The following is a 12,013-nucleotide window of genomic DNA, read 5'->3' on the forward strand; positions in this document are numbered from 1 at the left end:
TAGAGAGAGAGAGAGAGAGAGAGAGAGAGATTCACATAACGTGAAAGAGATTCTCATAATGCAGTTCATTCCCGTTTTATAACCCGGGGTGTAACTTGAATCACATAATATATCTATTCCCATTGCAAATGCAAGTTGCCTTTATCTTTTATCTTAAATGACGAATAAACTCGAAGACGCATGTTCACAATGACGAAGCAAACGGTTAATTTATACCTCTACTAGGCCTAGCAAGGAAGACTATCCCCTGTTCCCGACATCCGTATTTTTTTTTTCCACTGCGTGCGTAGCCCAGTGCGTAGGCCAACGAACCAGACAGAAACCTAAACGGATTCGGGATCGTTCTGGTTCGGAGAATTGGCTAAGCGCACACAGACAGTATAAATAGCTGAACTCGTAGAATCTTCCTTTCGCGAACCACGGTCACACGACCCTGGAAAAGTTTTTAAGGCGGCATGGTAACAAGCACAAAGTGATTCAGCTTTCATTATGGAATAGTTCCAAGAGTGTTGAATGCATGAAACGTCGCTCGTCTCCTGAAGTAAGTTAGTTAAGACACAGTAATAATCAGGGTTTGTGAATCCAATTAATGAAAATTGAGATCATGGAGCTTTCGTTCGTGTATTCACTCATACTCATGTGCTAACATTCAACAGTGAATGAATGATTGAACTGAAAAGGCGCGCATTCATAGTTCAGTTTCAGTTTGTCTTATTTCTAATCTGTGGCCGACAGGACCTACTATCTCGTCGTCTTGGGTCCAGCCAAAGGTTTTTGTGGCTTCTTTTGAGCTCTCATCCCCTTGGTTTTTCTGGGTTCCCGCATACACGTTGAGGGAGCCTTTCAATCTCAATAATTATTATATTGTTATAATAATGTCTACTGCTAGAATCTAGAGTCTAGAAAATCTAGATCTAGATCTAGATCTAGCTAGATCTAGACTAGGGCCTTTACCAACAAAATAATGAACTGTTGAATTGCATGGCATCGAAATAAAGAAATTTGTCATTAAATTTTATAATGACTGCGATGTTTTTAAAACACAGTGAGCAGTGTAATAGATGATTTGGGCAATTGTGTAGTTTCGTTCGTTAAAGTCAAGAGTAGGAGTAGGGGGATTTTAGGGGGGCTAATAAAATTATGGAGGGAGGGGGTTCCGGGGGGCATGCCCCCCTGAATTTTACCATAATTTGATGTTTCGCTGACTGTTAGGTTGTGGAAGTGGCTATTCTCATCCGGGGTGAGAATAGAAAAACGATCTACCTCTCACCCCGGGTGAGACACTTACAAACATTGTGCTGTCACTCTCACCACTCAAGGCAGACTTCTCACTGTCATCTGAGAATCAGTAGCTACTCAATTCTTCATGTTGAATTACTTCTAGCAACCAAAGATGCCTCGCCTAGTCTGTTAAATGCCTACCAGCTGTTTATGGCCGACGCCCACTTTTTTAAATAACAAGATGTAAACAACGTGGAAATTCAAAAAATCACTCCTAAAAAGCACTACAATCTGAATTTGCCTTGAAATAAAGGAAACAACGCCTTGGTCATAACTTATTATAGACCTTGGCCTTGGATCGAAAATAGTTACAGTATAGAATAACAAGCAAAACCTTTCATTGTATGAAATTAAACAGTGGTCACTACTAGATCGGACCCTCCCACTCCCAGCGTATGAATGGGAACAGGGTCATTACTAAGCTCCCACCATCCAGTTGGGCTCAAAGAGTTTTAATAAAAAATAAAACACATTGGTTCTCTACAAATACCAAGTACAGTGAATCTAATGAGATGACTCTGGGAATAATTTCAGGCTATGAAAGCCCTCATTCAACATGAGACTAGCTGCAAAAGATCTTGTCAATTTGTTCGTGTTTTTGTGGGTAGAAGTAGTTAGTAGAGATATCTATAGATCTTTATGAAATTTGATAAAATTATTGTCTTCTGAGCATCATTATAATTTAGTGAGGTGTGCTGACAAAATTTACTTTACTTCTTGCAATTTGCGAATGGAGCAGCTGTAATTGACACAGTGGTCGAGTTTTATAATAACAGATTTTAAACTGGACATTTTGTTCAAGTTTAGCATTCTTTTATTTCATACTTTTATAAAAATGTACAGACTCAAAGCAGCTATAAATTTGACATTTATATGTTTCCACAGGGACAAAATTTGAGAAGTAACTCATTTCGATTTGTCAGCATGCTTCACATTTGATTATTTTTTAGTTTTACTATTGTCAGTCAGTACTGTTGAGTTTGTTTCCTTTTCCTCCTAGATTTGTTTGGCTGTGGGTCCTCTTTCTTTTTGAACAGTTTGAAATTCTGATCTTGAAATTGGGAGGTCCTGGAAAAGGAACATTTTATTAAACTATATTATAACATCGAGAGAATATTGTTTTCCTAGATTCCTGAATTATTAGTACCGTAGTCAGTTCATCTATTCAAGTAAATTTTAAAAAGTGCCCCCTTTAACTGAGGGGAAAATATATGGAAACAGTTGTAAGTTGCTAGTTTGATTTCTACGATGGGTTAATCACCTGACGAGTTGGTCTTGGAAGGGGAAGGAAAGTCAGACAAGTACTGTACTGGAACTGAAATATTATATCTGGACATGTCTACTAGTCTAGAGATGGTTTGTGGTTGTGATTTTATGTGTCAAATTATCGCAAAACATTTTTGTGTCTTGATGAGCAGAGGATGCCTTGATTTTAATTTGCTATTTTTGTGTGTAACTGCGAGCAGAATGATGCAGCATCTGTAGCAGAGTTGGGCTGGTGACATTGTGATATAGCTTATCAGTGACCTTCAGTTTTAGAGATAACACTTAAAAAAAAAAAATCTAAAAAAGTCGAGTGCTTTGATAAGATATGCATGCGTGATGTATTGCTGTCTGTATGCAGTCTCAGCCTTTGTGTTACTGTACACCATCTCAGTTTTAAAACTTAAAGGGAGAAAATGCCTATTGAGTACCGTGGTATGTGTGTCATGTCCTCTTTGTTGCTCCATGACTGTCATCTCTTTTTAAAACCATGAATGATGTAAGGTCAGTAAGTGCTTTTTGTGCACTCCAGATTAAAGGGTGTGTTGGCAATGGCAATGGAAGAAGTTTTCTAATAAATTGTTGGATCATGTGTCACTTGTGATAGTATTGATAGTTTTGAAAAGTTGAGATAACATAAGGCTGCCTTCGCCTATTGTCATGATGAATTACTTTTACGCAAGTTTTGCCTTCACCTATTGTCATCCTAAATTACTTACGCAAGTGTTGATGATACAGAGTTAATATACGGATTCATATGACGTATGTGTTCGCATTGTCAGTGAATTGAATGTCAGGCATGCTGTTTAGTTAGCTTATCTTTCAAAGGCAAACTTTTTTCACTAACATTGTGAACCACGACCCACATGACAAGCCTCAGAGTCTTATAAGTGAACTGGGACCTAATTTGGACTTCCCTTTTGTACTTTTGATGAAATATTTTAATATCTTTGTTTCACACTCTGAATGACTGAACAAGTTTGCTGTAAAATAGTAATTGCACCTGGCATCTGAGTTCAGGGTTCGTAGTTCCTTGATGTTCAGGCAAGATATTGAGACTTTGATATATGGGCCGAAGCAAATCTACTTTTTATTTAATGATAATAATGCTGTAATATTGTCTACATCTGTCATCAGATCATGATATTGAAGGAATCAATTCAATAGGTTTTATTGTAAAAGATTAATTATTTTGAGTCCCTTTCAAAGTAGGCTACTTTAGTGTGATTCTAGTATAGTATAGCATAATAAGCTTTGTTTTACAGCTTTAGAGTAGTTTGAAGTTTTCTATGTTATGGAGCTTGGTAAAAGTTCCAGTAAGTACAAAGATATGTGTGTGCCCCAGTAGGTGCAATGTGTGCAACTCCACCCCACGACTACAACCCCTATTTGTATTCTCTCGCACACACACACTCCTATATATATATATATAAGAAGACGTACTGGCAGGGTTGTGTAAAACAGATCATCACATCTATTTATGAGGCGTGGTGGTATCAGGCTCTCATCAAAATAATCAAAGTGAAGAAACCTGCATTTTTCCACAGGTTTGTAAATATTTATTAAATTTATGGTCTTTGGCTCAACACCTTTCATGCTCATAAACAAACTCATTTCTGTGTGGATTTTTCTGAAAAACGTTGATTAAAGGCACAAAAAATGTAAATTTTCAGTTACTACTAACTCTTAAGCTAAGGAAATAACTAATCTTTGGCGACCATTTTCTCTAATTTTACCTTTGAAAACAGGTGACCCCCACCTCCCTCAATTGAAAATATATCGACTTGTATTCAAGATAAATGGATATTTTTTCATCCAAAGAAAGACAGGTGAACAAGCTTTAAAATGATACCAATAACTCTACATACATGCCCAGAAATTGACGAGTGCCTGATTCCACCACGCTGCTTCACATTTGGTTTGGGAGAGTAAGATAGAAATTCGTCGTTTATATTGTTGGTATATATATGCAAAATTTATTCCACTTGTGAAAACAAATGCTCATGCACAAGTATAACACTTTACTGTTCTGACAACTGCTGTTTCTCCATGTCCAGTTCAGCATGGCAAACTCTCTTTCTGTACTTTAGCGACTGAGGTGATTTTTCTCTCACTCAATGCCTCACTAATAATACTCTGTAAGCACAAATGTACTAACATTAATAACAAGCATACACTCCTTTGCGAATAGACTCGTACCTTTTCCTCTGATGTTTTGTTGAACTTACAGGCTGTTTCAGAGGCTTGCATTTTGCTAAAAATAACACTTTAGAGTTGATCTTTGAGAGGACAGGCGAGCTGCTGCATGTCTTAAAACCAGATAAGTCACGTTTTAAGAAAATGGAGAAAATTGAAATTCAAAGTTAAAAGTCCGTCTCTTGTCATTGTAACATTTTGTTGACCTTACATAGTACAGGACTTGACTGAGTGAAAGAATGCGGAAAAGAATGTTTGATTTTTAAAGAACGCAATAAAGGAAAAACCTTATAAAAAAAAAATTGTGACTTATCTATATATTTTTTCTCTGGAGTCTTGAGACGTGTGTAAAAAAGGGCAATGGATCCTCCAACTGCTGAGATGCTGGTTGGCTTTTTCAACCTGATAACAGACCTCAGTTTGTAGTCCATAATGGCTTTTTCGCCCATTTACTGGTGGTCATAATTTTCAGCCATGCTTTGAAGGTTTTGTCAAAACACTGACTTACGCCATGTGAGATTCTTTTTCTGGCTTGACCCTGCAAAGCTGTCATGTTAGAGGTAGAAATCTATTTCTTAACCCAACCCAACCTTACCCTGGATTGTTCACACCCCTTTCTGACCTGAACTTCAAACCTTCACGCTGGATCATTCACTCCCTCTGCAACGTTACTCAACTGTCTCCTCACTTTGACTCCTCTCTATCTTTCCACTGTCCCACCCCCAGGTTTCCTAAGGTCTGCCTCTCTTCCTGCAACTGCCCTGTGGAGTGCCCTGTGAGGGCTAGCCCTAGCGGTTTAAGGCATGGTCATCGGAAACCAGATCCGTCTCCTTCGTCGGCATCTTCTTTTACAGATTTCCGTGGTAATTTCATTGATCATTTCCTCTTTCCTCACGGTGCAGGGTCAATAATTTGTGATATCATCATTCTTTCAGGTCGGAAGATCATTGTCACTTTTGTGTGGCTCATAAATTGTAAAAAAAAAAAAAAAAGGTTATCTTTGGGTGCCTTTAACTGTAATTTATACACCTAAAAATATTCAGATTTGTTTGTCAGATCTGAGCAGTCTTATATGGATTCGTACTTTTTCTCACTTCTTTTTTTGTCTCTCTGCACTGAATTTTTAATACAGTTTAAAGTCAAGTTGTTTTTTTCCTCTCTTAGAGAGACAGTGATTTGTCAAAGAAATCAGTCCATGAGAGCACCACAATTGTTTCATCTGTGTTTAAGTGAAGTGGTCCTCATAAATACTATATCATAAATCTTCACTCAGCCTCACTATTTTTCTGTAAAACTTCTTGTGCGTCACAATTATATTATCATATGTAGAGTTCATTAGTTTTTGCTTGGTGCTAGGACCTTGCATTTTTTTCTCTTGAAGTTTAGTGATGGCAAGGCTATCTGTTTTATCATTCGTAAAGTTGGACACAATTATTGTCTTCAGTTACATTAAAAGTGGGTAAAGGATGGTGATGTGTGGGTTTCAGCTTTCTTTAGCTTGTCAAGTCATTTCTTTGACCATGAAAGGTTTTTCTGGCAGTTAGATGTCACTCTGATATATATGTGATGTGTTGTTATAATGCCCATCACCATGGTTCTCCAGATCATGTTTGCAACGTGGACCAGTGTGGTTTGCTTTTTCTCTTTAAATTTTCAATGACAAAAAATTAAACAACGTGGGACTCATGTCGACTAAGGTAGAAGATGAAAAAAAAAATGGGTTAGTGTCATTTAGAAGGCTAAAATCTAAAATTTTCGTATTCTTGGTGAATTAGTCAAAAACTTTCTTCCTTTTTTAAGCTTCTCTATTTCCTCCCTTTTTAAAGAATCCATCATTTTTTGGGATCGATGATTATTGTCTTGTTCAAATTGTTCAGCAATGGCTGCCTTTTGCTTAATGTAGTTCTTAAATTCCAGTAAAATAAACTGTTCTTTAAGTAGTTTTGAGAAACATAAGATTCAATTTTATTTTTGTAAGATAATTGTGTTCTTTTCTGAATATATTCGTTCAAGATATGGGAGACTATAGTGCCCACCCGTATGTCCTTGTACACACATATTTATATATATATAAAGAAATGGATAGTTTTTAATCCTAAACTGAGACTGTTCTGACGAACTGAACTGTGATCATTGTTGCGTCGACTCTGCACAAAAAACTCACAGCTCTTGACTTTGATCTTTTTGTTATAATCTTCTTTGAGTTTGCTGCTGTTGTTTTGTCTCTCTCATTGTCACGTCCAGTTATGTTGTCTTTGTTGACTTGTCCTTTGTGCCTGTAAATTAGTGGTGGGAGTCTGGAGGGTACCACTGGTAGGTCTTCTATACTTTCTTTCTCTCTCTAGCTATGTGTTCCTCTGTCTGCCTTGGGTTTTTCTGAGCCTAAATGACCATAATTGTACGGATGTGATTTTAAAAAAATTCAGCCCTCCAAACTTATTAATATCTGTATTTTTTTCCCTTTTATTTTTATACATGTATTTTGTAAATTTTAAAACCTTATGAGTGTTGGTGGTTGGCGGGTGCTCTGGTGTGGTTTGTTTCTTCAAACATCTATCGTCCTTTTCTCCCCTTCTTCTTTTTTATGTTTGTTCTTACTCTCTTGTAACATCTCTAATCTTCTGACGCTCATATGACCTTATGCAGTTGCGAGCGCCGTAAAACCTGTACTGAAACTAAAACCTATGGGTGGTTGGTGGGTGCTCTGGTGTGGTTTGCCCCTTCTTTCCTCCTATCAAACATTGTCCTTTTTTTCCACCTTCTTCTTCCTGCTTTTCTGTTTATGTTACTCTCTAGTAACACACCTAATCTTCAGCGTTGTCATATGACCAAATTGTGTTGTAAGTGCCGTCAAAGTCTTTCTAATTAAAGAAAAAGTTCTTAAACGCGTTTTGTAGTGGATGTTCTATTGGTGATCTAATAAGATATATAACAGAATCCAGACTCCTGTCCATATATATTCCTTAGTTCTCTGGGAACTAGATTCTAGTCTATGAGGGTTAATTGTCTCAATGCTTACAATTTTTATTTAGAAGTACAGTCGAAACTGTCTAGGACTTCCACTCATTGTCGAGAGGAAGAAAAGTGTCCGTAAAATACAGGTGGACGTTTTACACAGTGTTGCAGTAATGCAAAAAAATTTACAAAGTAAGAAATGGGAAGTGGCCGTTTATACAGATGATTGTCTTATAAAGGGGGCTGTTAGAGCAGGGTTGACTGTATCTTGAATTTTAAATTTTATGCCTTTCTGACAAGTGGAATGGGAGATAAACCTTGGTACAGAGGTCTATCTTCTAAATTAGCCTACTTGAGTTGAGCTGTAACAATGAAAATCAAACTGAAGTCGGTCATTTTTGTTGTTATATGGCTTATAAATACGTTATAATTTTGATCTCTTCCAGTTGGATGCGGTAGGTCCCAGCAGTAGAAAAGTTAGCTTCGGAAGACCAGCGCCAACAAACACAGGCAGCAGCAGTCCGACTAGAACGTCTTCCCAGAACCCCCGTGCTCTTTCGACAGCAGCGGCGGCGGTCTCTCCCCACAAACCCAAGCTCAGTCTCGGCTCCGGGCTTTCGTATTTGTCCGGAGGAGCCCAGGCAGGACCCAGCAAGAGTCCCAGAAAGTTCCACAGCACGTCAGCCATGCCGCCCATCGGGGACGACGTGAAGCCGGAGGTGCAGCAGCTGATTGCCAGCAACGCTGTGGTCGTCTTCAGCAAGACCACATGCCCCTTCTGCACCAAGGTAAGAGGGGGAGAGGAAGTCAAATGCTTAACAGTTTGCCACCTCAACCTCATTCTGGGGAAAATCCAAAGAAACTGGGTGGTAAACATTCCAGTCGGCGAGATGAGGTGGCAAAGTGTTAATGGTGAAAATATGGTTTAGGTTTAACGCCACTATCAACACTGTTAAAAGGTTATTTAAGAGGTAGGACCTCCGAGTTTAACGTCCATCTCCAAAAGGACAGAGCCAAGTGGGAAATTTGTGTTAAGTGCCTTTCCCAAGGACACAGCGTCGAACGGAGCTGAGGCTCGAACCCCCGAACCCGCAATCTCACAATTACGAGTCCTCTGCTTAGTGGAAGATTCGGCCATACGCCATTTTTGAAAAGTAAAGTATTATAATGGAGTCTTACTTACACTGAGCAGTCGAAGTGTGTCGTGTTTTAGTGTTTGTTATGTCTGTTGCTGAATGGAATGTCAACTGAAGTTGAAATTGTTCAAGATAAATAGCCATCCATTGTCGAGGAAAAAAGTGGTTGTCTAAGACAGGGGGATGTTTTTAATATGCTGTGTCTGCCTTTTTGTGTGTGTGTGTATGTGTGTGTGCGCGTGTCGGCATATTTATTTTCATTTCATGTTTTAGTGTCGTCAGCATTTGTGCTTCAATGGAGCAGTGTTAATGCGGGCGGCGTTAGTTTATTTGTGCGGCTTGATATCTTTTCCTGAAAAATGCCCTCTCAGTCTTCTTTCAGAATATTCCATAAAGCGTTTTCTTTTTTGCCTGCATTTCTTTTGTTTCATCGAGAGTGTGTTGTTTATCTTTTGTTTTTCACGGCAGAAGTTTCGATTCGCTGAGAAAAAGGACGTGATTACTTTGATGGATATCATTGTGCAACGTCAGAAGTCTTCTGTAAAGTGACAAAAGAGACTTTTCCTCCCCCAAAAATATATATGGAAACTCAACCGTGTGCAGAATATTAAATTTATTGATGATGTTCTAATTGGTTTTCGTTGGGGTATGGAAAGGAAAATCTTATTGGCTGGTATTCTTATTTCTTGCGTGATGTATTGAACTTTTCTTCGTCCTTTCCAATAAGATGATAAAGTACATTCCAAAGATTAGAGTATTTGTTCAGATATTTCTCGTGGACTCAATATTGGCTGCTTTGTTTCGATCTTTTTCAATTTTTGATTAGTGGTAGGGCTGTGAGGTCATGACATTCATGAAGCTGACGTAATGTGGGTGATATCTTTGTTGTAACCCCCCCCCCCCCCTGTCTGTCTGTCTTTCAGTCTGACTGTCTGTCTGTATGTAATGTCTGTCTGTCTGTCTCTCTCTCACTGTGGGTGGTTGGTGGGTGCTCTGGTGTGGTTTGCTCCTTCTTTCCTATAAAAAAATCTATCGTGTCTATCTCCCTCCTTCTTTTTTATGTTTGTTACTCTCTTGTAATACCTGTAATCTTCGGCACTTAGATCTATATGACCCTATTGTGTTGCAAGTGCTGTAAATCTCTTACTAAAACTCTCTCTCTCTCTCTCTCTCTCTCTCTCTCTCTCTCTCTCTCTCTCTTTTTTTCTGGGTGTGGGTGTGGGTGTGGGTGTGGGTGTGTGTGTGAATATTCGTCCACTTTTCTCCCAGTCCGTCTGTCCCCGGGACTGTCCCGCAGTCATGCTGACTGTTTCTGATTTCTATACCTCCCCTCCCAAACACCCCCATACACAAACAAATACTGGTTGCTCAGCAGGTTTCAACCATCACTGTCGGCGGGTACTTTGGTGTAGTTTGCTCCTTCTTTCTTATCAGACATATATCATCCTTATCTTTCCTCCTTCTTTTGTTCACATTTCACACTCTGGTAACACCTCTCTTATCTTCGGAACGTATACAATGACCGAGTTGCGTTGCAAGTGCCTTAACTTTTCAATAAAAACCCCCAACAAAATGCAAAAGCAGCAAAAAAAAAAAAAAAAAAGAAAAAAAAAGCCAAACAACCAACCCACAATCCCAAACATACAAAAAACAAAAACAGCAAAAAAACCCAAAAAAAACAAAACAACAACAACAAAACCAAAACAAAACAAACCAACCAACCCTCAACCCCAAACAAACAAAAAACAAAACGAAATGAATTATTGGCTTACTATTCCGTTCATATCACCCCCACCCCATCCCACCCTCGTTCCTATTACCTGTCTCAGAGAGCCGGTGGCTGATGCTATGAATGATGATGTCATTCTCCCGTGAACTGCTGCGCTCAATTAAATCTTTGAGGACGTAGCGGACGTATAACATTGTAATATGTCCTTTGAGAAGATCAAAAAGGCGGTGTTGCGACACATTTTGCACCATTAATTATACGCAAAAATCAGAAACGCAAGTCAATGCGTATTTCATAGTATGCGTCTTGTTACGTTGTCTTCCTTTTATTATCGTTTTAGGCGAATGTATGGCTCTTTTCGTCTATAATGCGGACGGTCAATTTAGCTTAAGATGGTCGCACGGTTGTCTTCATGCAACTTCTTTCATGGTTAATTTTTCCTATGTTTGCAGCACAGATTCTGGCACAATGCTTGCATGTCAATGAGGTGGATGGAAGCTCTGTATTGCCGCTTTTTTCCTTTCGTCGTTTGTTGGCGCTTCTCAGTCTCAGCCTGGTTGTTTCTGAGGCTGCTCTTTAAGCACAATAGTTCGTACCTTTATATCATTCTCTTCAATGTTTTCCTGTCCTCAGCTATTTCTTTCCAGGTGCAAATATTTTTTAAAAAAAAATTGTATTGTTAAAGAAGTTATGTTTCTCGTTAGAAGTGGTCTCTAACAGCGATTTGAATGTCCAGACTGCCTGTCCTCCACGAATTAAGGTATCGATGTCTTCTCTGTGACATGTGAAGTTATCCGTGTCCTCTCCGTGACATGGACGCTCTTATCAGAACTCCCTTACATAATCTATGAGTGTTTGGCGGGTGCTCTGGTATGGTTTGTTCCTTCTCTTCTGTCAAACATCTATCGTCCTTATCTATCCTTCTTTTTTGTGTCTGTCACTCTCTTGTAACACCTCTATAGTCTTCGGCACATGTTATATATGACCTCATTCTATTGCAAGCGCCCTAATACTCACTAAAACTGTATAACTAAAAGCGAGTCGAATGACCAGACTCCGCGTCCTCAAGTGAGTTAAGGTATCGATGTCCTCTGTGTGACATGTAAGTGATATCGATGTCCCCTGTGTGACATGTAAATGGTATCGATTCATCTGCATGACATGTACACTCTTTAACAGAACACCTTACATCATCCTTCCTGGCTTAAGGGCTCGTGCGTACAGAGTTTCTGACAAGGCCCGGCCGAGGCTACTTGTCCCGGAGTGGTGAGAGCCGTTGGGTCGATGAAAGCAGGTGCTATTGATTGGCTGGAATTACTACGCCCGGTGAATAGAGGGATAAGCGACCTACCTGTACTTTTATGTTCTCAGTTGTTGGGTGTTTTTTTTTGTTGTTGTTGGTGTATATACCACTAGTGCTGCGAATTTGTATTCTGACTGTTGGGGGAATAAA

The 12,013-nt window shown here is 39.0% G+C and overlaps 1 protein-coding gene across 2 annotated transcripts in view; it reads left to right on the forward strand.

Annotated features, from left to right (window-relative positions):
- Window positions 1-361: 361 nt before the first annotated feature.
- Window positions 362-12,013, forward strand: part of LOC101848733 (thioredoxin reductase 1, cytoplasmic) — a 65,929-nt gene continuing 54,277 nt past the window's right edge. Inside the window, exons 1-3 of one of the 2 annotated variants that reach the window (XM_013079893.2) lie at window positions 362-541; window positions 5,467-5,603; window positions 8,142-8,483. In XM_013079893.2, the coding sequence (XP_012935347.1) occupies window positions 5,544-5,603; window positions 8,142-8,483 (402 nt within the window). In that variant the 5' untranslated portion in view covers window positions 362-541; window positions 5,467-5,543. The remainder of the gene's footprint in view (window positions 542-5,466; window positions 5,604-8,141; window positions 8,484-12,013) is intronic. The other variant, XM_035968557.1, reaches the window with a different exon arrangement.

This window comes from Aplysia californica, unplaced genomic scaffold (assembly GCF_000002075.1).
Source record: "Aplysia californica isolate F4 #8 unplaced genomic scaffold, AplCal3.0 scaffold00067, whole genome shotgun sequence".
Taxonomy (NCBI): domain Eukaryota; kingdom Metazoa; phylum Mollusca; class Gastropoda; order Aplysiida; family Aplysiidae; genus Aplysia; species Aplysia californica.